Genomic DNA, 25,715 nt, shown 5'->3' with positions numbered 1-25,715 from the left:
TGGAAGAACTGAACTTTTGACTGGTCTTAGAACTGGTAGAGCCCTATGCTGCAGCTGCTGTATATACCTGGAACTTTGCAGCATCAGGTCCTTAGTCCAAGACTGGAGATTCATTTCTTCCATAGATGAAAGAATATTGTTACATTCTGGAGCATGTTTGCAGTTTTGGCATATGGGAAGATGTTGTAACTTTGGCTAATCTGTTGAAAAGCGGATCACAATAGGTGAGTAGAAAATGGTGTGCAAGATTAAGTATCCTCAGACAGCTAAGAATTCCCTCCTACATTTCCCAAGTCAAAATTCTGATTTTTTTTTCCAGGTTTCGTTTTTAAATCAGTGGAATGGGATAGGGAAGCAAAAGTTCGTATTCTGTGTCTGAAAGCGTTAAGAATAAATGAACTACAGTAACTTGACACACATAAATAGTCTCTCTCTGACATGAATGTTAATGTCATTTGGGTTTATGCCTGTACTCAAAGGAAAAATACATTTAGCTCCTTTATTCATTAGGATTTTTGCCTCTGACAGCAGTCAGTCTTAAATTCCAATGACTCTGGAGACTGAGGCCTCCTTTAAAAAAAATTAATTTCATGATTTTTTCCTTGTTTAGAATGAGGTTTACTCGAATAAATGCATCTAAAAAATCTGACAAAGCTGAAGCAATGGAAAATGAAGAATTTACTCCAAGAAATATAAAGGTAGCTTAAATAATCAAGTCTGTTATGTGTTTGTTTGAGAAGTCACTTGTAGAACATTAAAGTAAATAAGAGTAGCACCTTCTTGTTCCCAATTGTGTAAAGTTAATAAACAAAAACTTGAAAAATCCATTCACCTCAGGTGCAATGGTAAATGAGGGGACCTACATCTTGAATTATTAAAGAACTTAAGGTAAAATTTTAAAAATAAAACATATTTGGAAGATGAGTGTAATCAGATGCAATGTCTGTCTGCAGGAAGATGGATCCAGTGGCATAAGCTTTACCAAGGTACATCTGAGTGAAATGGGACTTCTGTTTTACTGCTGTTACTCAGGAAATGTGGAAAGCAGTAAAACTGTGAACAATCATGTCAGGTTCCTGCTGTAGCTTGGGAAAGTCATAAGTAGCAACTGAGACATCCACTGGAATTCTTAATTAGAGAAAAAGACCCAAATACTGAAGGCTGTGGGGAGGAGGGAAGGGTAGAGTTGTTGATATCTCTTCTTGACAGACATCACTGAGGAGGCTGTGCAGGGATATCAAGAGCCAGAAAGCTCCTTCTCTAGCTGCTTTGAGGAAGGGAGTGAAGCTTCAGTTATAAGGCATCTTCTGACCAGAGGCTGATACAAAATAGAGTCTCCGATCAAGGCCCAGGTACAGCCCCCTGGCAAAAAACTCAGCATCTTGTTCCAAATAAGCAAGGTTGGGCTTTTTGTCACCAACCAGACCTCGCTGGTGGAGCCTCCCGGCTTCATTCATCTCTACTTCTGGCTCATAGGTTTACGCCTCCAGCATGGGTGGGCTGAATTTGGTTTCAAGTGGACAGATAACCAGTATACAGTTGTGATGATGATGCAGTACCCTTAGTCTTGAACATGTTTCAGTAGGTGTGAAGCTGCTTTCAACAATGTACCTGAGAAATCTTTATCAGAATGATATTGTAGTACAGTTATATGGCAGAAACAAGCCACCTTAGACTTGGCACTGCCTGGCATTCTAGGTGGTATTTTCAGCAGCAGGAGCAAAGATTATTCACAGAGACCCAAGTGCCTCCAGAACTGGGTTGATCATATTGGGGCAGTACAAGAAAGCTTAAATTATTATTGCCTGTGCTCTAGTTGTTCGTTTCATGGATAAATTACAAAATCTCTTTGTATGGCTGTCAGTTAGGCGCCTTTCATGGGCGGTAAATTATTTAATTCAATGTTTATATCTTGTCTGCTGCTGCTCCACACTTAATTGTCTGTCTATCTATCAGTAATCCCTTCCCTTCTGCCCGATCACTTGTGTGGAGTCTTTGTGAAAGCGGTAGCCAGTGATAGCAATAGACTTGTAAGCGTTATGGTCCTCATGATGATCGCAGGTTTAGCCAATATTCTCTATTTTGGGGAACAACCTATGGCCTGTGTCATACAGAAGGTCAAATTAGATTATCACAATGGCCCCTTCTGGCCTGGGTATCGGAGTCTCCTGATAATGTGCTTGCGTAAGATGGCACCAAATAAGATTTCCCTTAAGGAAAAACAGTGATTCCCATAATTGTATGCAGCATGAGCTTTAAGAATGATGTAATTTATGTAGACTGATTTTTATTTAAATGTAGAATACATGGCTATAAATGGTCAGACGTTTTTGTTATTTTGCACTTCATTGATAGATGAGCTATACTTCTAAAAATATATCTAAAGCGAAACAATTGATTGAAAAAGCAAAGGCCATACAACATAATAAATCAAAGGCTAATGAAGACACCCCAACACCTGTAAGACGCTCGTCTCGACAGCAAGCTCTTGCTGAAAAGAAAAAATTCCAAGAAAATGAAGTAAGTTTGCAAATTTTGAGTAGTATAGAATCCGTATTGCTTTTAAAGTTTAGATATTCTCATTTAAGCAATAATTTAGTTTTAATGTCTTACCCTATGTACATATTTCTGCTGTGGGATATGTGAAGTGAATGCTGATGATGTGGTAGCATAGTTTTGGTTTTACACTATTAACTGGTATGAGCTGGGTCTGAAGATTAAGGGATCATTCCTGCAACCACATGGGCTGTGGAATCAGACTCTTAACAGGTATTGGACATAGCTTACTATAGTGTTCTCATTGAGGTTTTTACTTTGAGTAAAAAATGTCAATTTTTTTAATCAGGAAACCGGTCATTTAACCAGAAGACGCAGGATCTTGGTTTCTTTAATATCCCTAGTAGTTACAACCAAAAGGGATGGGGCATGCCAGAAATATATGACCTATAAGCGTGACTGTTCCTAAACAGAATGACGTCTCATGGCCAATCTTTGAAAAAAGTTCTAAAATCACACCAACTTTCAGAATATTCATTTTTGTAGGAAAAAAGCTCACTCGTGTACTTGCTTCCTGAGCTGATTTTTCCCCCCTAAAACTTAGTCTATATACCTCTTTGTAGGAAATACAAGTAGAACTATTACATAGAGCAATTTTTGAGCTTTGCAACAGTGTCTAATTTATCAGCTCCAGCAATACCTATCACGAATTGGTAGGGTTCACAATTGGAAACAGTAAAAGGAACAATTTGGGGGAGGAGGTTGTATTTCATTTTTTATCAATTTCTTTTTGTTTCCTGTCCAGGATTCAGTGATAATTTTAGACTCAAGCCCAAGTATTACCACTGCTTCTACACAGAGTGTGGAGAAAAAGCAAAAGAAACTTCGAAGTTTAAATGATGTATTAGGGAAAAAATCTAGAAATATGAAGGTTACTAAGAGCTCGCACGGTAATTGGATTTAAATAAACACATTTAATTTTTATTTCAATGTATAAAGTGCCAATCTTGAACACCAAGACCTCCTTTGACCTCTGATTTGTGTGCTACACTAATATATAATTAACAACAAAGAAACTGTGTATGAGTCCTCTTGACAGTGTGCTTTAAATAGAATAGAACAATTTTGGAAATCTCTAATTTAAAGAAACTAAAATTATTTCTGGTACTCCACCATTCCTCTTTGTCATCCTGCTAATTTATGTGGTTTTATAATCATACTTTTATACATTTGTACTGAAGGAGAAGCTGACTGTGCACAGATTACTGTCTGACTCGCAAGGTAAAAGTGAAACTAGAGAAAAATATTTTACAGTGCTAAGTAAAATATTTTTAGACAGAAGTTTTTAAGTTGACAGTGTCTCTAGAGTGAGAAAGCTTTAAGGGAATTAAGTTACCGAATAAGTCTTTCATGAAGAAAAGTATATTAGATTTTAGGAATATTGCTATACATTACACAAAAATATCTACTAGGGAGATGAAATTAGGATGAAAACATAACAGTAGCAATTATTTGGATGTTAGTGCTAATCCAGATCTGCTTTCTTTTTAAAGGAAAAATAAGAGTCCCACCTTCATTCCTGGGCAAAAAAGCTCAAAACATTGCAGATGAACCAATTGTAATTTTTGATGAAAGCAGGTCAGTCCAGTACAAATTGTATGTATGATTTATTATAAATTAATTCTTTCATGGTCGTATTGAAATATCCAGGTTTCTTTGTGAGCCTGTCATGTTACTACACTTTGATGTGTACTTTAAATATTATGTAAAAATGTTTATTCCGGTATTTAACCACTCTCACAGTTAGGAAGTTTTTCCTAATGTCCAACCTAAACCACCCTTGCTGCGATTTAAGCCCATTGCTTCTTGTCCTATCCTCAGAGGTTAAGAAGAACAGTTTTTCTCCCTCCTCCTTGTAACAACCTTTTATGTACTTGAAAGCTGTTATCATGTCCCCTCTGTCTTCTCTTTTCCAGACTAAACAAACCCAATTTTTTCAGTTTTCCCTTCCTTTACTCCAGAGTCATTTCTAGACCTTTAATCATTTTTGTTGCTCTTCTCTGGACTTTCTCCAATTTGTCCACATCTTTCCTGAAATGTGGCGCTGAGAACTGGACACAATACTCCAGTGGAGGCTTAATCAGCGCGGAGTAGAGCGGGAGAATTACTTCTCGTGTCTTGCTTACAATACTCCTGCTAATCCATCCCAGAATGTTTGCTTTTTTTGCAACAGCATTACACTGACTCATATTTAGCTTGTGATCCACTATGACCCGCAGATTCCTTTCCGCAGTACTCCTTCCTAGGCGGTCATTTCCCATTTTGTATGTGTGCAACTGATCATTCCTTCCTAAGTGGAGTACTTTGCATTTGTTCTTATTGAATTTCATCCTATTTACTTCAAACCATTTCTCAAGTTTGTCCAGATCATTTTGAATTTTAATCCTATCTTCCAAAGCACTTGCAACGCCTCCCAGCTTTGTATCATCTGCAAACTTTATAAGTGTACTCTCTATGCCATTATCTAAGTCATTGATGAAGATCTTGAATGTAACCAGATCCAGAATCGATCCCCGCAGGGCCATACTCGTTATGACCTTCCAGCATGACTGTGAATCACTGATAACTACTCTCTGGGAACAATTTTCCAACCAGTTATGCACCCACCTTATAGTAGTTCCATCTAGGTTGTATTTCCCTAGTTTGTTTGAGACTGTCATGCAAGACAGTATCAAAAGCTTTACTAAAGTCAAGATATACCATATCTTCTTAAAATATGCCTTAGAACTGTGGGAACCAGGAAGTTGAGTGTATATTCCATTTTTAGGTTTGTTACTCCTAGTAAACCTTAGTGCTTAGCAGAGATTGTAATATGTAAATTGTCTGTGGTACTGTTCAGGGCAGCTATACCTATATTTGCCCTCAATGGTCCAGCAATGGCACCCACTCTCAGGGTTTCGGCTCCCTTGTCCACTTCCTCTTTCTGGAGGAGACACGTATGCCTCTCTCCTGTCCAACAGGGGTATCTCCAGGCTGAACAGTTTCCTGCCTTCAGTGTATTATTCCCAGCAAAGACTGTCTAAGCAGGTTTCTTTTTGCGCTCTTTTCAGAGTAATAACAGTGTAATTGCCCACAGTTACAAGTTACCACACAGTTCTTACTAAGCAAGCATATTTTATTCTTAAGGTAAAAGCACAACAGGGAAAATATATTAAAAACAATAAAGAAACTAAATGCATGCTGATAAGCTTACCAGAGTTCAACCCCTCATAAAAAAAAAAAAAAAAAAAAAAAGCTCTGGCAGAAGTAGTCCTTCAAATCCCCACCTAGGGATTTTTTTGTTTCATGTTCATCACAGCTTCTACCCAGAACAAGCACCCAGTCTTATGGGGCCTCAGTAGGCCGAAGTCTTTCCAGTCCTTCCCTCAGGGTGGGGCCCACCATGGACCAAAGGTCCTGTCCTTTAGCTGGATCAGAACAAAAGCCTTGAGTCAGTTCATCACCGAGTTATTTATCCCTATGTCCTTTCTTTGTTTGTTGGTCTCTAGAGAATCCACTTTGAACCTTTGAAGAGACCATGGATAGGTAATCAGTTATACAATGGGTCCCCTCTTCAGGGCGAAGCTTCAAAGGTCTGATAATCAGAAGAATTATGTTAACATATCCCCCTTCTCCTAGAGAAGTTATATGCAATTTCACAATAACGCATAAACAATTTCATTTTTAATACAATGGATACCACAGGTATTAAAGTTAATTCAGGATTGCATATCTGTCACCGTCTGGGATGAGTCAAATTGCTGGTAGGGATAAGTAAACTTTATCCGTATTAAACACTGTTGTGAACTCTGCATGCTTGGTAGCTTGATTGCTTTTCATTGTTTGACTTATTTCAGTTTCACAACTGTTTCATTGTTTCACTTATTTTATTTAAAGCCAAGATACATCTGAAAATTCTCAAGATGATGAGCAGTTCAAAGCAAAACGTGAATTTTTGATGAGTGGTTTGCCAGAGTCTCTAAAAAGACACATTGCAAAGAAAGCAGCGGTATTAGAAGCATACTCTGTGGCAAGTTGCTGTTTTCAGACGGTCGTCCATGTACAGCAGAAGGATGATCGTAAGTTTTTATTTGTCTGTGAGCCTGTGTAAATTCAAGTAGATCTTAAAGAGATATGTTGAAAATTTAAGGTTCAAAGACCAAGCTTTTTAGTATAACTACGATGGAATAATTGGCAGCTCCTACTTTTTTTTTTTGTGTTGCAGTAACAAAACTAAGTAAGTTTATTGGCATAAAAATAGTCTTGTCAAATACAAATTTTAAAACAGAGCTCAGATACTTCAGTAGTATGGAACATATAAATTCCTAAGTAGACAAATAGCATGTTTAAAAGTTTATAATACATAATAAAATAGGACTTGAAAAAGCTACTTATTTAGAGAGTAAAAATCTTGCTTTTGGCCAGGTGGGAAATGGAAGCAGCTGATTCTTTTCTGAAAGGAAACAGAATAAGAAAAAACAGAGCAGTCCAGGTGCTGCTACTTTTAACATTGAAAGAAGCTTGGAGAAAAGGGACCCCTGGGCTGCTTGCTTTTTCCATAAGAGATGAGGGATTGTGCTGTTATGCTTTCTTTAAGAGGATGAGAGAGAGGGACCAAAGTAGTTGGAGCAGTAGCTGTTGTCTTGAAGAGGAAGGAGTATGACTGAATTTCTCCTGGAGGGGATCGGACTGGGGGAGTGACAACCTTGCAAAGAACTAAAGGAGCCCAGAATGTATTAAGAGGGGTGGGGAGAGCCCAGGATCACTTGGTGGGAGGAGGAAGTATATGGGAGGGTATCCAGAATTGTTTAGCTGGTGGGAACGTGAAGTTGATAGGGATGTGAAGATGTTGCAATGTAAATTAAATAGGCTTGTTTTAGAGGGTATAGCAGTTACTTCTCACTTGGTCTAGGAGGCTGAGTTCATGGATTAAGGACTTTTTCTTAACCATGTTTCAATTCTTACATAGGTTGTGTGGTGTGGAGGTTGACATCACCGTCCTGTCCTCTTCTAACCAAGCTAAGAGAACTAAACATTGAAGTAACTGATGTCACAAAACTCCCTATTTCACTTGGTGAATTCTCAGTTATAAATTCAAAACCTAGTGGCAACAATTCTTCAATTGTGGTTTGTATTTTTATCTTTTATTGCAAAAATAACTAAGGGTCAATCAAAGTGGCTTACATTTTCAGGGCTTTTGTTCTTTTACAAAATCCGGTGGCCTTAATTAAGGCATCTGCCCATGATTAATTTATTTAACTCAAAGTTGGTTAATGTAGCTTGCTCCTTCCTTTATAGCATGTCAAAGGGTATGTAGTCATTGTGCTTAACAAACTAGTTAAACAATTCTGCTATAATAGTGAATTTTTTTATGTAGGTTTATTTGGTCAATGCTTTGGGGTATTTTGAATTGCTTTTTATTTTATATTTATTGCAGTTGTCTGGACAGAGATCAGCTTTTCCCAAAATAATAAGGAAGTATTTGTTGGAAGAGATCAGATCTTCTAACTCACAGTTTCCTGTGAGAAAAGTTTTTTACCAGTTTCTGAAAAAGCAAACTGAAAATGTACTTTTCAAAAATAAAAAACAAGGTTAGTAATGTATATAACTAAAACCACTGATGACCTAGAAACAAGTAAATTTCAGGACAATTTAAATGTTTTTAAAAATATATAAATAGAAACATGATCTGAATAAAAGTACAGTAATCTTATTTTGGGTCATTGTGATTTTAAAGTATTTCTAAAATTTTAGGAAACAGTGAGAAATGTACTGTGTCAGTACATTTTGAAGTTTTGAAATGATGTAATGCATTTTATTCTTTGTTGATTAGTATGCATAAAGGACCATGAAACTATAAATTCTGAACTAGATCAAATAAGTTCTGAAAATCAGAAAGAAACCAAGAGGAAAAGAAAAAAAACCGAAGAACACAAATCAAAAAGAAGAAAACAAATTGATAATGTAGAGACTGAATTAAAATCCAAAACTCGCAAGAGCATAGTTACCCAAGTATCCTGCATAAAGCAAGCAGACACAGAAAAAGTAACACACATGGAAACAAATAAACCCCAGGAATCTGATGTTAAAACAACAGAAGACAGTGAACTTGGATCAAAATTAAACCCTGTCTCTGGTAACTTTTTATATTTGCTACTTAAATTCTTAGAAAATGCTCCCATATTAAGTGAATGGACCTAGTTGAGGCTCATGGAATCCCCACAGTGTGCTGCAGAGCACAGTTCCAAATGGTCTCTTCGGCAGATCCACAGAGGAGGAATGGAGGAGAGTTGGGAATGTTGTCAAATGGATAAGCCACTCTGGAGATAATGGCTTAACCCCAGAATGGAGTGATTAAATCAAGGCAGTATAAATCATGATTTAAAGTACTTGATTTAGGTAGTGTTGGTTGCAAATGTAGCAGAGTCTATTTGCTTATCAATTTTGTGTTAATTTATGCTGTTCCCACAGCAAGGATGTTAATGAGCTCCTAGATTTGTCTTTTTCATTGTATATAAGTATTTTAAATGTGAAACTTTTTTTTTGTAGGAAAAAATCTTTCAGTAAAACCTGAAATTCTATTGACAACTAGGAAACTAGTCAAAGAAGCAATATCTCCACTGTAGAAATTTAAGACTATATGAAATGGGAAGAAAGTAAAGAACTAGTAACATGCAGATAAAATAGCTGATTTTAAATTTAAAAAATCCTGTTAAATACTGATTTTTTTATAACTATTTTCATCCTGCTTAACCCGTGTGTGTGTGTGTTAGGCCCAATAAAGGGGTAGCTGGGTGAAATTTAATGGTCTGATATGGATGTCCTTTCTGGTCTTAAACTCTATGAATCTATGCATGGAGTCTGTCATGAACTTGGATGTGTTTGTGCATGATCGTCCAACAGGGTGAATTCCGTTATTTCTTTGCCTTTACCCCCCAACTTTCATATAGTCCCCTGCACACAGCCCACTTACACAGGCTGTGTGCAATGACCAGCATTTGGCTTTAAGCACTTGTTGTGAAGTGTCTTGGCTCTTTTTTTTTGTTGTGTGAGATGGTCCATTTTCCCCCTTTTTGTTCTCTTAATTCCGGTGTTCCTGCAAAAAGTCTGCTATAAAACTATCATAAAATTGAACTCAACTTGCTTAGTTTTTCTAGATGCAGAAATGTTTTTAATGGACAATTTCTATTTTCTTCACTATAGGTGGTGAAAAGGAAGATGTGCTCTGGACAGAAAAATATCAACCTCAGAACTCCAGTGAACTTATAGGGAACTCAACAGAAATAAAAAAGTTACACAGGTCAGATATGAGAAAATGTATTCTATTGTAAACCTATAATTGATTTTAATGAGAGTTTTTGAGACTGTCCCACATGGCATTCTCATAAGCAAGCCAGGGAATTGTGGTTTATACTAAATTACTACAACGTGGATGCAATACTGGTTGAAAGACCATACTCAGAATAGTTATCAGTGGTTCACTGTAAGACTGGGAGGATGTCCCACAAGGGTCTGTCCTGGATCCAGTATGATTCAATAGTTTCATTAATGGTTTGCATTACGGAGTGGAAAGTATGCTTATGAAATTTGCAGATGACATCAAGGTTGGACAGGTTGCAAGCACTTTGGAGTACATAATTAGAATTCAAAATAGCCTTAACAAATTGGAGAATTGGTCTGGAATCAACATGATTAAATTCAGTAAAGATAAGCAAAGTGCTACACCTGAGGTGAAAAAGTCAAATGCACACCCACAGATTGGGGAATACCTAGATAGGCAGTAATACTGCTGAAAAGGATCTGGGTGGTTGAGTGGTTCACAAATTGAATGAGTCCAGATCTACACTATAGACCTATGTCGGGTGCGAAAAATCCACATGCCTGAGCAACGTAGTTATATTAACCTAACCCCCTTGTGTAGACAGCACTATGTTGACGGGAGAGCTTTTCCCATCAACATGGCTACCACTTCTCAGGGAGGTGAAGTAACTATGCCAACAGAAGCAGCTCTCCTGTTGGCATAGTAGTGTCTTCACTAAAGCTGCGCAGCTGCACCGCTGTAACACTGTACATGAAAACAAACCCTGAGTCGTCAATGGTGATGCAGTTGCAAAAAAGGCTAATATAGTTCTTTTGTGTATTAATATGAGTGTTGTATGTAAGACATGGTAGGTTATTGTCTTTCTCTACTCAACATTGGTGAGGCCTCAGCTAGAGTACTGTGTCCAGTTTCAGGCACCACTTAAGATGTGGATAATTTAGAGCAGTGGTGGACAACCTGCAGGCCGCGCCACTTCCCACAGCTCCCATTGGCTGGGAACGGTGAACTGCGGCCACTGGGAGCTCCGGGCGGCTATGCCTGCGGATAGTCAATGTAAACAAACTGTCTCACGCCCCGCCAGTGGATTACCCTGATGGGCTGCAGGTTGCCCACCACTGATTTAGAGGAAGTCCAGAGGAGAGCAATAAAAATGATAAAAGGTTTAGAAAATCTGGCCTATAAGGAAAGGTTAAAAAAAACGGGCATGTTTAGTCTTGAGGAAAGATGACTGAGGGGAGATCTGATAAGTCAAATATGTTAAGGGCTGTTATAAAATATATGAGGATCAATTGTTCTCCATGTCCACTGAATGTAGGACAAGAAGTAATTGGCTTAGTCTGCAGCAAGGGAGATTTTAGGTTAAATATTAGGAAAAAGATTCTAACTGTAAGGATAGTTAAGCACTGGAATAGGCTTCCAATGGAGGTTGTAGAATCCACGTTGTTGAAGATTTTTTAAAACAAGTTAGACAAACACCTGCGAGGGATGGTCTAGGTATACTTGGTCCTGCTTCAGTGCAGGGGGCTGGACTAAATGACCTCCTGAGGCCCCTTCCAGTCTTACATTTCTATGGTTCCGTTGTCTTAACAAAATAATTCTGAACATCACAATACTGGGGTCTTTTTTAAGGTCTGCAACGTTTGGTATTATGTTGCAATAAGATTTTTGCAATACTGTGGAAACAAGTTTAATGCCAATTGATATAAAATGATCTGCTATCCCGAAGTTTTTATGGTAGCGTGTTGGAGTCTCAATCAGGATTGGGGCCTTCTGGCACTAAAGCACAATAGACACTGAATTTCTACATTTGATTCTGGGATGGAGTGAAATGTTTCCAATGTTCAGGCTTGCTAGTATTTCAGTAAACTTGATTTTGTCAGACTGATAGCAGTGGGGACTGAAATCTTTTATTTATACACAATGGGCATAACATGTGCAATAGGAGCCAGAGCTCTCCCATGGTTTCTTACACATATGCCTCAACCTGATAGATATATTATAAAATGGAGAGTATTTGCAGGGTGGAGGATGGTTTAGTCCTCATGATCATCCAATCCTTTTTGCTCTTCTTTTGAGACTGCCTAGATGGGTGCTAGTTATTGTGGTGGCTCTTCTGATAAGGACACCTAATTTTTTGGTTGCATCTATCAATGCAGTTTCCCAGCACTTGTCCCCTAATGATGAAACTGCCACCATAATTCATGTCTCAGACACCATCAAATAGTTGTTCTATGGTAATGATTTTTGTCACAACCATTTGTGCTATATTAGAACTTTTCATTTATGATGCAAATGAAAGGCTCTGCCATTTAAACAAATGGTAACTAATTGCAGTCCAGGTTGGTGGTGACTGCGACTAAAAGATGTTATCTGACCGGTGTTTTGGGCATCTGTAGTAAACTGAATTGATCATCATACTCCTGGATAAGTGTCCCTGACTCAACACCACTATGACCACAAAGATTGCTGCTAAAGAGAACATACTTTTAAAATGCATGTTTAATATTTAGACCATCCTCTGTAATCATGGCAGTTTCAGTTTTAGTAATAGCATCAATTGTGCCTTAACAGTAAAATGGAATGTTTCTGGGGAATAAATAATTCAGATTGTGAACTCAACAGAACCCTAACAAAGACCTACATTGAATGTTTTACTAAAAACATTTACTTTAGAATAATAAACTACTAATCGATCTGTTTGATCGGTCTCACTATTCTCTGTGGTTTATTTCAAATTCTTCTTGGGGGGGAAAAAAATGAATACAATTGTTTCTACAATTGGCTAGGATAAATGGAGAGTGGAGAAGGAATCCTTGAAGAGTTCTGAGCTATTCCATCTGAACTTGGGTCAGTTTATTGAGTAATATTTAATATATCTGTTCTTGGTTTTTTTCTGTAGTTGGCTGAAAGAATGGAAAAAAAGAGCTGATTGGGAAGAAAAAAGAAATCAGAAGAGTGAGAAAGATGACACTGAGAGTCAGCAAGGTGCTGGAATCTTTTCAATATTTTGCAAAATATTGACTTTAAAAGACATACAATCTTTGTTTGAAAAATATTTTAAATTATTGGGGGTTTTTTAAATATGGAAAGTATTCTATGTTCGCATTGTCTTATTTCCCTCTGATGTGAAATGGCTAGACTTGATAATCGTTAAAATTATTATTAAATTGTTTCCTTTGGTTGAAATAATTGTGTAGATTCTATGGACAGCATGGATTTTAAAGATGACAAATCTGAGAGTGAGGAAGAGAATACTCTCTGCAATACTGTGCTGATTACTGGCCCATCAGGGGTGGGAAAGACTGCTGCAGTGTATGCTTGTGCTCAGGAGCTTGGTTTTAAGGTTTGTTTGTAGTCTGCTTTTCTAATTTGTACCTAGCATTTAAAAAGTTATTTTTATACCAAAGGGTATCTGAATTCCCTTTTCATAAATTATTCTTGCAGATATTTGAAGTTAATGCCTCTTGCCAGCGAAGTGGTAGACAGATCCTATCTCAGCTAAAGGAGGCTACTCAGTCTCATCAAGTGGACAAACAAGGTGTAAATGCACATAAACCTTGCTTCTTTAACAGCTGTAGCAGCACTAAGTCCCCGAGTAAGTGGCATTTATCTTACTTTTCCTTTTCCTTCATCTGAAGGAAGCTAAAAGACATTCATATAAAAAGTGGTAAACTCAGTTTTGTCAGACTCTGAATGTTTTTGCTTTATTGTTTCAGGCAAAAAAAAAAAACCACTCTATTTACTGAATTACAGTGTTTTTACAGTGACTTTTAATTTGATTATCCCCAATAATTATTTCTGTGTTGTAGAATAGTGCTACAGCACTTGTATGGGAGGTTAACCATAGGTGAATTAACAAAAACAAGGAGAAAAGTAACTCTGCATACTGCTGCTTACGTTAGACTGTCTTGTACTACATACAAAACAGCTGAACTAAGCCCAGTTCTTAGTTTACCTGAGAAGTGTTTGAGAATATATTTTACGTTGAAGGCTAATGTAAACCTTGTCTTTCAGAAAAAATAAATTCTCCCAGGAAAGCTATTTCACCAAGAAAACCTCCACTTTCACCCAAAGAAACAGGATTAAAACGAAGTTTACCGCCTAAAACATTAGCAAATTATTTCAAAATAACTTCTAAGCCTGAGAGTAATGAAGAAATAGTAAAACCTCAAGCAAAAAACAAAGGTAGGTATTACTGCTTATAATGGGGTTATTCTGTTTGAGGTTGGAAAAATTGTTAGATTTTAAGAGATGCTGTAGTTCAAAAGGAATTATTTGGGGGAAGTTGTCTGGCCTGTGTTGTACAGGAGGACCACAATGGTCCCTTCTTTCCTTGGAATTGATGAATCATACTGTGCAAACAACTTCAGAGACAATGTAATACAAGAGAGCATGATAAGTAAATGTGTATTTATACCTTAAACCAGTGGTGGGCAACCTGCGACCCGCGCCATTTCTCACAGCTCCCATTGGCTGGGAACGGTGAACCATGGCCATTGGGAGCTGCAGGCGGCCGTGCCTGCGGACAGTCAAAGTAACAAACTGTTTCGCGGCCTGCCAGCAGATTACCCTGACAGGCTGCGTGCAGCCCGCAGGTTGGCCACCACTGTTTTAAACTGTTTGTAGGCATTCTAACATCCCAAATATAGGCTAGCATGTATAGAAATGGATTACATGAAATATTGAAGAATAATCAGCTATGACACAGACTAGACAAAGCATTAGAATATACATTATTATTTGTATTATAGTAGTTCCTAGAGGCCCCATCCAAAATTGGGGCCCCTTTCTTAGGTGCTGTATGAACACATAATAGGAAAGAGTCCTTTCCATGGAAAGGCCCAGTTACTGCAAACACTGAGGGCATGGCTACACTAGAGAGTTTACAGCGGCACAGCTGCACCGATGCAGCTGCACTGCTGTAAGCTCTCTAATGTAGCTGCTCTAAGTTGACAGGGGAGAGCTCTTCCGTTGGCTTAATTACTTCAGCCCCTATGAGCAGCAGAAGCTATGTTGGAAGAAGAAGCTCTCCCGCAGACATAGCATTGTCCACACTGGAGCTTCTGTCGGTGTAATTTATGACACTCGGGGGTGATTTATATATGTGCTTTACAACATGAGTAGCCTCATTGACTTCAAGGAGACTATTCACTTGTGGAAAGTTAATGTGTTTGTTTGTCTTTGCAGAACTGGGCTTATGTAGTCTGATAAAGAATAGGAGAAAGAAAGCATTACAGCAGCCAACAATCCTGCATGATGGATTAGATATCCTAATGAGTTTCTCCTATCTAATTTTTATTTTTATTTTTAAATGCTGGGCAGTCAGCATTTCCCAAATAGTCAGTAATCCCCAGGAAACTATGCAGATCATTGTCCTCTAGAGACATCAGTGTTTGAATATTTATGTTGATGCAGTTGTTTTCACTTCATACATACAGGGCATTGCTAGGGAACTAATGCATTGTACAGTTGCCTATTAAACTGCTTGAATCATCTTTTAACTTTACTCTGTCTATATGCAGCAAATACTCAGAATTCATCGAAAGAAAAAGTGGATATTCAAACTAAGTCAACAAACAAGGAAGTGGGAGGAGAGGAACCCAACAAAAAAAATGCAACATCTCTTATACTCTTTGAAGAGGTAAAACTTAAATATGTCACTGATGTGAAAAATTAATAGTTCAGTCATATTTATTTAAGTATAAGGATTATTATCAACCTTTAAACTAATTCAGCTAGAGGTCATTTCACCCATATAGGTATTTCTGAACCAGACTTGCAAAAACTATTCCAGATGAAAAATCTACTCATTTTGTACCATGATGATTAAGAGTGAAGAAACCTACTTATATATTTTATCCACCCATGAAAAAGTTACTCAGAGTATGCAAATTGACAAATAAAATTTTGCAAGGCTATTCTAAACTAAATTTATTTAATTCTGTCAAAGCTATTAGATTCTTATTTAGAACTGCATAAATGCAATATGTAATGTTTGTTTTTTTAAATTATCCAAGTACCAAATAATGTTTAAAGCATTTCTAAGCAGGCATTAAAAGATTTTTTTTTCTCTTTTTCATACTTTAACGTAAATAGCTGAATCGCTTTTATGATGCTTCTTCCACACCTGCTTCTCCCTCTCCCCCAAATAAAAATGCATTTTGCTTTCGAATAAGTGTGGGAAACTACAGCCCAAAATGTAATTTAGAGAAAATTAGTGCTGTTTTGCCCTTAACCATAACATCACTACTACAATGCTATAAAATATTGCAAAACTTGAACATATAAGACTTTGTCCTAAAAGTTTTAGGTACAAACTAGTGGGTTTTATTTGTAGCAACTATATTTGTTTTAGGTGAAAATTACATTACTGGTAAAAGCTGGACACTGTAGTTAAAAAATAAACTACATGACTTTCCATAACTATGAAACTATTACTAAACATTTTACACTTTATTTGTACTTTCTGTAGGTTGATATAATATTTGATGAAGATGCTGGGTTTCTAAGTGCAATAAAGACATTCATGGCCACTGCAAAGAGGCCTGTAATTCTTACGACAAATGGTGAGTAATACCCATTTCAGTAATGGGACTTTGCAGATGTAAGGGTCCACCTGGATAAATCTGATTTACAGTATCAGGATCAGAGAGAGTAGGATGCAAATATTAATGCAAAGTTAATATATCTGGCGTTCTCTATCGAAACAGCAGCTGTGTTTTTATATTTACAAAGGCTTATTTTACAAATGGTATATTTGAATATTAAGGAGAGGACACTGCTGTTTTATTGATGGCTGCTTTAAGAAATAAGGAAAAATAGTTCTGAAGATTAAAATTTCACAAGGTTTAATTTTGTATCTTTTGTGTAGATCCAACTTTTAGTTTAATGTTTGATGGTTCCTTTGAAGAAATCAACTTTAAAACACCCTCTTTGGTAAGTCTTTTTCTTTTGGAATACAGATAATGTTAATATCTTTTAGTTTAGGATTTAATTAGCATAACTGAAAACCTCAAATTTGAGTTTGTAACTTTTAATTTGTAGGTTTAAAAAGTTATATGTAATCTATTATATTTACTGTTCAGTTCTGTAGAAGGATTTATTTTCAGACTAAAGCAAACAATTTCATACAAGATACAGAATATTTTATATCTGTAGAAGTTCCATTTTAAAGACTTGATTTTGCCAAAATTAGCGTCAGTCACTGAAAGCTAAAAGAACCCTATTGCAGGGTATTTATATAAAAGAAACAGCCCAGTATGATGATGATGTATACTGGCAAATAGTTTTAATTAAGGCCAAATGTATATTTAAAAAAACTATTTTTTAAAAACTTCAGTAAAAAATTAAAAGCAGACTTGAAGCTAATTTTTTAAAATAAAATATTTTTGTTCTTTTCCCTTCACTTTCCAGTCTTTGGATTTTAAATCTCTAGGCTACCTGATAAGAGTTAAATGAAAGAAAATCCTCTAGGGCAAATGTTGCTCTGTAAATACTACGGATCATGGGGGCCCTCCATGGTCATGAAAGAGGCCACCGTTAGGTGTTGGGGGAACCCATGCAGAAGAATTTACACTCCCATTTGCTATGAAGTCCAGTATGGTGATGCCTCCCTCTGTGTACATACAGTAGGAATTAGAGTTGGGTTTGGGGATCACCATTCTGTATACCAGCAATTTTAGTCCTCTTCGCTAGAGAGAACACTAGATAGGAGGGAATTTCTTGGTACATTACAGTATACAAAAGTAATTTGCTTCTAGTGTGACTAGCCATGGTCTGGATAATTGTGTTTGTCTTTCAACGGGGTTTTCTCATATGCTTTATTCTAGGTAAACATTGCTAGCTATCTACAAGTGCTCTGTTTGGCTGAGAATCTACGAACGGATTTAAAAGACTTTGCCACTTTGTTAACCACAAATAACTGTGACATCAGACAAAGTGTTCTTTACCTACAATTTTGGGTTAGGAGCGGAGGTGGATGCTTGAAAGAAAAAAGTTTAGCACTTCATGGTAAGTTGATCCAATTTTAAAGAACGAAGAAGTGAGGATTTTCAGTGGACGAGGAAGACTCTGGGTGTGTCTACAATGCAGTTTAAAAAAATCCATGACTGGATGGGCTAAGGGGCTACTTAACTGAAGTGTAGATGTTTTGGGGCTTGGGCTGCAGCCCGGGCTCTAGGATTTTGAGAGATCGGAGGGTTCTAGCCTGAATGTATACATGTTAATTCAACAGCCCCTTAGCCTGTGTCCAGCAGCCCAAGTCAGGTGGTTCAGGCCAGCCTTTGAGTGTCTAACTACGGTGTAGACATACTGTAAAGGGGGACAGAAGGAGCAGGAGGCAGAGATTGAGTTGATTGCTTACAATGGAGAGGTAGCAAAGGAGGCAGAAGGGAAGAGAGAGATTTGGAAGCATGAACAAACATGGGTAAGGGGACATTGGTAATTGAAAGTCAGTAATATTCAAAATTACAGTAAGAAGTCAAGATAAGAATAGGATTTATTTTTTAGCATGCAAAAGAATGACCTGAGACAACAAAGGGATAATTTTAAGCTTTGAATTTCTATGCACAACTTCTATTTACTTTATAAGTAAAACCTAATATCTTCTGTGTAGTGAGAGGAGAGGAGCCAGAAGGAACAGATCAAATAACTTGCATGGAAAACACTGGTTCCGAGAATGATCTTCCTCAAACTGAGATGGAGCTTCCAAAATGTGATACTGGCTTCATAGAGACTTTGCTTGGCCTTAAGAACATTTTTTTGCCTTCAGAAGATTTGTTTTCATTTCTTAAGGTATTTTCATGATTAGGTCTGATTGCTAATATTTTGAATTAATTTTATCTGAAACATATGTGGATTTGCTATAGCTCTTTATATATTCTAATAATTTTCTGTAGCATTTATCGCAAACACAATTATCATACAAAAATATTTAGCCGCAGTCTTCAAAAGGTCTGCTTCAGGGATTATGTAAAACCCAAATTGGGAAATCCTCAGTAACCCAATAATATACAATCCTTTGGCTGATGACTACTGAGGTGTATCCGAATAGGCAGCTTTGTGTAATAACATAGTGTGGTTCATATTTCATTTATTAAAAACAATTATGGTAATGCATTTTATTATGTTTACATTGTTTTTATAGCATAAAATCACAACAACAGACGAATGGAGTAAACTGATACAGCTGCTCACAGAATTTCAGATGAAGAAAGTGGATTTTATATATAGTAACCTTGAATTTATTCTGCCTTTACCAGTTCATGTTCTTCCAGAGCCAACACAGAATTCTAATCCTTCATTTAAAAGGACTACAGCAAATTCTTCAAATGACATACCTCTTGATAGTGTTTACTCTGAAAAAGCTACCCCTGTCAAAAAGCCTAAAAGGATGAAGCACCAGAGAAAGATTGCTTTATTGGATGATAGTGATTTATTTGATACTGAATTGAACTACTCTTCTGAATTTATAACTTTGCCATCAGACATTCCTGAATCATGCTTGGAAGAAAACAAAGATGGATTAAAATTTATGATGAACGAAAAAGAAAAACAATTGAATACTGAAATCCTAGAAAGGAAAAAAAGCTCTGCTCTTGCTTCTCATTGTCTAAATTCACTAACTGAATTTGTGGAGAACATGTCTTTCTTAGATTGCTGCCTAAACACTAATGTAATGAAACCAAAAGAGTTTTGTAAAAATGAAGGGTTTAATTGGACAAATGGCAAGATTAAAAATGGTCTTTCTGATGAGTTTAGCACAGAAAACATTGATTGGTGGAGTTCTCAAAGCTGTAGTGAACTAAAGGCAGTTGTAGAAGCACTCAGTTTTAATAAGTGCTCTGCTAGTATTTCACAAAGCATGGAAGCCTACTTGAACCCCTGTAAAACACTAGGAAGAGATCAAATTGAGGGAATCACTCTGCATATTTCAAAAGACAGAAATGATGTATACTTTGGTCAATCAGTTGATTTAAGGTAAGACTAAAACCTCACTAACATACGTTGCAATGCAGTACAAATATCACCTGGGGAGGGGACAGATTCACCAACCCTCATCCCACTAATATTTGTACTGTCTCTTGAATGTGGACTTCTGCATAAAAACAAATGGCCCGATAAGGCCTATTGTTAATTTCTGTACACCTCAGAAACCGACAGTGGCCATGTAGTTCTCATTTTTAGGAACATTTTTTCTAATAGTAATTACTTAAGATTTTTTTAAAGTCCTCCATTGTTTTGAATGGTTATAGTACGCTTGATCATGAGTGGTAGCATTATTCTCATCTGCTATAAAAATTGAGTATTTGCCTCGAAAAGGCCACACACATTAGAGAATTAAGTGGAATAGGCAAACTGATGCTGCCTGCAAGCCTAATCCTTCAAGCTCTTATGCATGTGAATGACTTCACTCGTGTGAATAGTGTCATGCATGTAATTTGGACTCACTATCTTTTGCAGGATTGGGGCCTGAGAACATTAAAACTAGGTCAAATGTGGATATTTTTGTATTATGTCTTCTAAAATCAAGAGAAGAAAAACCTTGAATATGGCATTAGAGTAAATTGTCTTTATTAATGTTAACAAGTATTAATATAAAGGTTTGATTTTAGTCTAAAACGGAGTAATCACCTATTATACCAACTTCTGCCACATATGGTAAAGAATACTTAACTAATTACTGTAAAAATAGATACATGGAGAAATCTTCTCGCTGCCATTCCAAATTGTTTAAAACAAGACACTCTGCCTGATTGAGCTCCAATGTAAAAATGTGTTGACATGTATTTAGATGGTATCAAAATGACTCAAAGGTCTAAAATGGGCACACGTTGTGACATGAAAAAATTAGTGTGATATAGCGGGAAGCCTGTATTCTAGCTAGCCCCAACAAAGGGCTCTTTGCTGCCAAGAACAGATGTTCTGGAGAGCACCATGGGGGGCATGTGGGTGTGTGCGCTAAACATATAAATGAGGACCACACCTAGAAAGACCTCCCTCAAAACTTCTTTTCACAGCTGAACTTGGAGAATCTGTAGAGCAGACAGCTTCTGTCTTGTGGTCCCTCCTCTGGGTGTGGCTTTTTGGGGGGGTCTACACACAGCCTACAAGTCAGATTTTGGTACTAAGATTCCTGGAGTCATAAGATGGTTTAGTACTGTGTAATAGTCATAGTTTGGGGAATTTTTGGATAGTGACCAGACATGCCAAAAATGCAGAAATTGGGCTTGTTTTTGGCATAATTGGCTTGTGAGTTGCTTGTTGGCTAGTTTTTGCTTTTTCCTTGTCTGGCTTGTAGCTTGTTGCTTATTTTTTGATAGTCTCCTGGCAAGGCCGGGAGAGAGTCGGGGTGTACAGCGGGCCCACTACAGTCCCAGACTGCATGCCAAGGAGATCTAGTCATAGAGTGTGGGGTTCTTAGGGATTGGCTTGTTTTGGCCTTGGTTTGAAATGGAATTAGCTTGATTTTTGGCTTATTGACAAAGTCGGGTGCTTATTTACCGCATGAAAGTTGGCAACTGTGACTTTTGTGGAATTTTTTAAATCACTGTTTTTGATCCTCATGGAGTTATATTGGTATTTGTGTTCTTGAACAAGAAACAATAAGGATTCATTCTCCTTCTTTTCAGCATTCACAGAAAAGCACAGAAGAGGCTGGAAATCATCAAAACCGTATTTTCCACTAGAACTCCTTTAAGCCTGGTTAACAGGCAAGCTAGCATAACTGAATACTTGCCCACCCTCCGCAATATTTGTAGGTCAGAGAAACTTAAAGAACAAGGGAAGACTAAAAGAAGGTAGGTTTAGGTTTACCCTAATCTCTGCTACTTTTTAGCATGATAGTGTTTAGTAAACTTTAGAAACATTTATCAAGGAACTTCATCAAATGAATGCATGAACAGTTTGTTTCTTAAATGTGCTGCATTCAAAATCCTTGTCTAATTTTTTTTAAATGGACATTATCAATCCTCTTCTGTTCACTCTGATTTCTTTTGACAGGTTCCTGCATTATCTTGAAGGAATTCATCTTGAAATACCCAAAGAAACAGTTTACAGTCTGGCAGCTAACTTCCCTTAAAATATTTTATATCAGTAGTGTCTTGTACAGATTGGTCTATGTGGTACTTTGATTTTACCATATAATTTAGTTTTTATTGTATATTCAAAGAGCCATTTGTATATTAAATCTTTGAGTATTTAACAATGCAAACTGTATATTTCTGTGTGATAGTATTGCTTTCCACAATCCAAATGTGGGTTCTTTTGGTGCTTCTGTCTACTCCAAGTGTGTTCGAAAGCATTTAGTCTATCTGTGCACCTTTCGGGATCACTTTAGAATTCTTTCCTCTGATTGCTGCCCTAAAGGTGCACTTTCCATTAAGGAGAATCAATCCATGTCTTGGGTAGCAAGAGGTGCTTGAGTAATGAACCATTGCCATGATTTCCACTCAGTCTTTTTCTATGAAAAGCCTGCTTCATTGGCATAGGCAGTGGTTTCAGCCTGGATCTTCAAAAGAGTTGCCAAATAACCTGCCTGATGCAAGACTTTTGTAAAAACTGTAAGCCTCTAACTAATCACAATAATAAATTAGGGGAAAAAATGAGTAAAAAATGCTTAACATGAAATAAATTAAAGTACTGTGTCTCATAATGTGCATATTTGTATACCTCAGTTTCATTTTATTCCATGAATTTTGTTTACAGTTGCCAGGCCAGTATGATTATCTTAAATGGGGAGAAAATGTTTACTGTAATCCTAGATGGGGCCCAAATAGATTAGGCAAGATTTTGTAAATAACACTTCTGTATCTGCATTACTTCTGAATTATTTAGTAACATATAACTTCTGGTAATCTTGTATATTGTGTTCTGTTTTTTTATATTGTATTTTATATTTGAAAGACTTCAGCCCAGTTACCTGAGGTTGAAATCTGTTTTATATCTGAAAGGAAATAAATTTGTGGGTGAGACCTTGGTACAACTCTTAATATTCTGGCAGTATGAAAGGTAAGATTTAAAATGTGATGATCTAAACCCCCTGCCTTTTATCACCTGAAAGTATTTTTTCTAGATGACACCTTTATTTAAATAGCGACTATCACAGCCAATATCACGTTTGTACTGTTGCTCTAAAGACTAACATGTAAGGTTCAGTATAGGGACACACAATTTCACATCAATTAATCAGACATTCCTATAACTTTTGAGGAGACCGGTTGTTTTAGCACCCTCTGTAGCTGCTTTCTCACCCTACCTTTTCCTGGCTTCTTTCCATTATAGTTTACTACTGAACATGCTTATGATAAAGTAAATTGTTGTTTTAAGATTAGTGCAGGATTTCAAGCAACAGAATGTGGTGTATATTTATTAAATGGTAGCTAAACAGCTCTTAGTGAGTTGTATCAAGGGTCTAAACGCACTAGATATTAAGTATCAATTGATTCTGTACAGTTTTGTAAAGAATAAAATATACCCACTTACGTTTACAAACTGTATACGGTTCTCTATGTAGCTATGACCCATTTAAAGGTTTTAATACTACACAAATCCTAATCCTATTTCAGATTTTTTTTTTTTAGGTTTAGAAAGTATGCTCATTGTTGGTAACATTAAAAAAAGCCACAAAACCCCAACCTGCCAAAAATGTTCAGTTTTTCAGGTTCTTTCTCTACCTAGATGTGGGGGTAGTGTCCCTGGGTCCTCCTTGCAGGGAGGAAAGGGGAACATGCATCCCATACAGCTTAGGCTTAATGTTTGGTGTTACAGTTCTGGGCGCTCCCTCATTTATTACTTCTGGAGGAATTCTGTGCATGTCCAGTGCAGAATTCTTTTCTTTGCAAAAAATAGTCCGCTCAAGAAGTGCTGTAGTTCACTAGTGTAGGAGAGGGCAGCGTGCAGGAAACTCCATGCAAGCCTGGGACTGAGCATCTGGCTATTTCTCCCTCTGGATCCCTGGGCTCTGGAAGGGATGGGGTGTGAGTATCTGGGCTGAGGGAGCCCTGCAGTTGGGCTCTGGGGAGGAGGTGGTTTGGGTGTATTGGCTGGGGGGGAAAGAGTTGTAGGTGTCCTGCCCCCCCCCCCCCCGGCTGGGCTCTGGGAGAGGGGCAGAGAAACAGGAACTGGGTTCTCATAGGGGTTTCTTTAACTCTCTATTCCTGGGGGGATTTTTGTGTGTCTATTGTTACAGACATACTTGCGGACAGGTATTTTGAAATAAATTACCAAAATAATTGAAAGTGGCATGATTATGTAGTGTTGTTTTGACAAATTTGCAGAATTTTTAAACTGTGTGCAGAATATTTATTTATTTTTTTTGGCACAGAATGCCCCCAGGAATAACAAAGCTGAGATCTGCTAGCTTGATGAGGTGTGCCACTCAGTGGCTGATCAGTGTGGACCTCTGGCCTGATAGCGTATGTTACTCCTCAGCTACTCCAGCCCTTCCCTTGGAACATGTCACTCAAGTCCAAAGTGTTCACCGCCAGTCCCAGTTTAGCAGTATCTATCAAAAGGGAGAAGGAGCAGTAGTTGGAGAGACAAGTGGAGGCAAGAGTGGATTTGTTTAAGATGGGAGAGACTAAAACATGTTTGTATGGTGGGGGGAGAGTCAGAGGTTAAGGAAAAGAGTAAAGTAGGGGATGGGAGTGGGCACAAGGGAGATCAGGGAATGGGATCACTGGGGCATGTGGAGAGGCTGGAGGAAGAAAGTAGACCGATACTGCTACAGCTGTGACTAGAGGGGTGGGGAAGGTCTTATTTTACAATCACTCTGGAAGACATATCACACTCGATTGTAGACAAGGGTTTGTCTACACGTGGAATGGTTCTGGATTTATTCCAGAATGTGTCTACATAATCAGGAACAACTGTGTGTAGAAAAGCCATAAAAATCAGCATCTGTTCATTTGGAGGATGAGCTGCTGCAGCTGAGGTTACAGCCTCATGTGACATACACATCTTCCAAAGATATTTTGAATACAGAAAAAACAGATTGCCTTGATAGATAGCAGTGAACAGCACATGTAAACTTGGCTTCTGCTCATCAGCACAACATTTAATGTCAGTCAGTATCTGATACTTGATCAAAACATTAGAGTTAAGTTTATTGTGGTTCTGCTCATAACAGCAAAAGGTTTAAGTAGTGTTATTTAACAAAAGTTCATAGAAGGCTAGAGCCTGTAGTAATGAATCACACATCTCCTCAACTCTGTTTTGTGTGACTGAAGAAAATAGGTTTCTGTAACATACCACCTTATTCCGGGGAAAGGACAACCGGGGCTGTTCTTGGGTAACAGACTGTAAAAGAAACTGTTTCACCAGGTCCATTCCACTAGTTCGAGAGTCTCCTACCATCAGTCCAAAGTGTTTTCCTACAGTGCTTCGGGCCATACTTAGTACCTTGTGCTGGCCATCTTGCATAAATGTCTCTTGTAATAGGGCATACAGCATAGCTTCCACAGTGCGAAGATGTAATGTTATAGGAAAGAGATTTGTATTTTGAGCAGACAGTCCATTTTTTTCCAGAATATAAAGATCAGCTTCAGGAATCTTAGAAACTACTGAAGAAATCTAGAAGGGGGAAACAAATAAGCATGAATGCTAGCACCAAGGATTCATTTAAACCAGAAATCAACACAAGATTTCATAGTTATTGTCTCTCAAATATGAAGGTGTTTTTTATAAGAAATTATGTAGTAACTGTCTGGTCAAAACTGGAATGTAGGCTTCATGAGACCTTTACCCATTTTGTGGGAATTTCAATTTAAAAAGTGTCCAAATTGCATATTTTTGACAAGCTCTGCTCCTGTACTACTTTGAAGAGCACTTGAGTCTAAATTTAAAGAAACTGTAATTACGG

General features: G+C 37.4%; 2 protein-coding genes across 3 annotated transcripts in view; one reads left to right on the top strand and one right to left on the bottom strand.

The window, feature by feature from the left end:
• The window catches only part of ATAD5 (ATPase family AAA domain containing 5), a 26,896-nt gene extending 4,186 nt beyond the window's left edge, over nucleotides 1–22,710 (top strand). Inside the window, exons 3-23 of the mRNA XM_073310574.2 lie at nucleotides 611–698; nucleotides 2,356–2,520; nucleotides 3,302–3,446; nucleotides 4,050–4,134; nucleotides 6,433–6,614; nucleotides 7,505–7,662; nucleotides 7,973–8,126; nucleotides 8,369–8,671; nucleotides 9,739–9,835; nucleotides 12,756–12,841; nucleotides 13,054–13,199; nucleotides 13,301–13,451; nucleotides 13,871–14,041; nucleotides 15,379–15,497; nucleotides 16,329–16,422; nucleotides 16,728–16,792; nucleotides 17,686–17,866; nucleotides 18,471–18,649; nucleotides 19,002–19,834; nucleotides 21,487–21,654; nucleotides 21,857–22,710. Coding sequence (XP_073166675.2) covers nucleotides 611–698; nucleotides 2,356–2,520; nucleotides 3,302–3,446; nucleotides 4,050–4,134; nucleotides 6,433–6,614; nucleotides 7,505–7,662; nucleotides 7,973–8,126; nucleotides 8,369–8,671; nucleotides 9,739–9,835; nucleotides 12,756–12,841; nucleotides 13,054–13,199; nucleotides 13,301–13,451; nucleotides 13,871–14,041; nucleotides 15,379–15,497; nucleotides 16,329–16,422; nucleotides 16,728–16,792; nucleotides 17,686–17,866; nucleotides 18,471–18,649; nucleotides 19,002–19,834; nucleotides 21,487–21,654; nucleotides 21,857–21,935 — 3,649 coding nt within the window. The 3' untranslated portion in view covers nucleotides 21,936–22,710. The remainder of the gene's footprint in view (nucleotides 1–610; nucleotides 699–2,355; nucleotides 2,521–3,301; nucleotides 3,447–4,049; nucleotides 4,135–6,432; nucleotides 6,615–7,504; nucleotides 7,663–7,972; nucleotides 8,127–8,368; nucleotides 8,672–9,738; nucleotides 9,836–12,755; nucleotides 12,842–13,053; nucleotides 13,200–13,300; nucleotides 13,452–13,870; nucleotides 14,042–15,378; nucleotides 15,498–16,328; nucleotides 16,423–16,727; nucleotides 16,793–17,685; nucleotides 17,867–18,470; nucleotides 18,650–19,001; nucleotides 19,835–21,486; nucleotides 21,655–21,856) is intronic.
• The window catches only part of TEFM (transcription elongation factor, mitochondrial), a 10,579-nt gene continuing 3,766 nt past the window's right edge, over nucleotides 18,903–25,715 (bottom strand). The window contains exon 4 of one of the 2 annotated variants that reach the window (XM_073310590.2): nucleotides 18,903–25,426. In XM_073310590.2, the coding sequence (XP_073166691.1) occupies nucleotides 24,992–25,426 (435 nt within the window). In that variant the 3' untranslated portion in view covers nucleotides 18,903–24,991. The remainder of the gene's footprint in view (nucleotides 25,427–25,715) is intronic. The other variant, XM_073310591.2, reaches the window with a different exon arrangement.

The sequence above is a fragment of the Lepidochelys kempii genome, chromosome 14, assembly GCF_965140285.1.
Source record: "Lepidochelys kempii isolate rLepKem1 chromosome 14, rLepKem1.hap1, whole genome shotgun sequence".
Lineage (NCBI taxonomy): Eukaryota > Metazoa > Chordata > Testudines > Cheloniidae > Lepidochelys > Lepidochelys kempii.
This window is presented reverse-complemented; position numbering and strand designations above follow the sequence as displayed.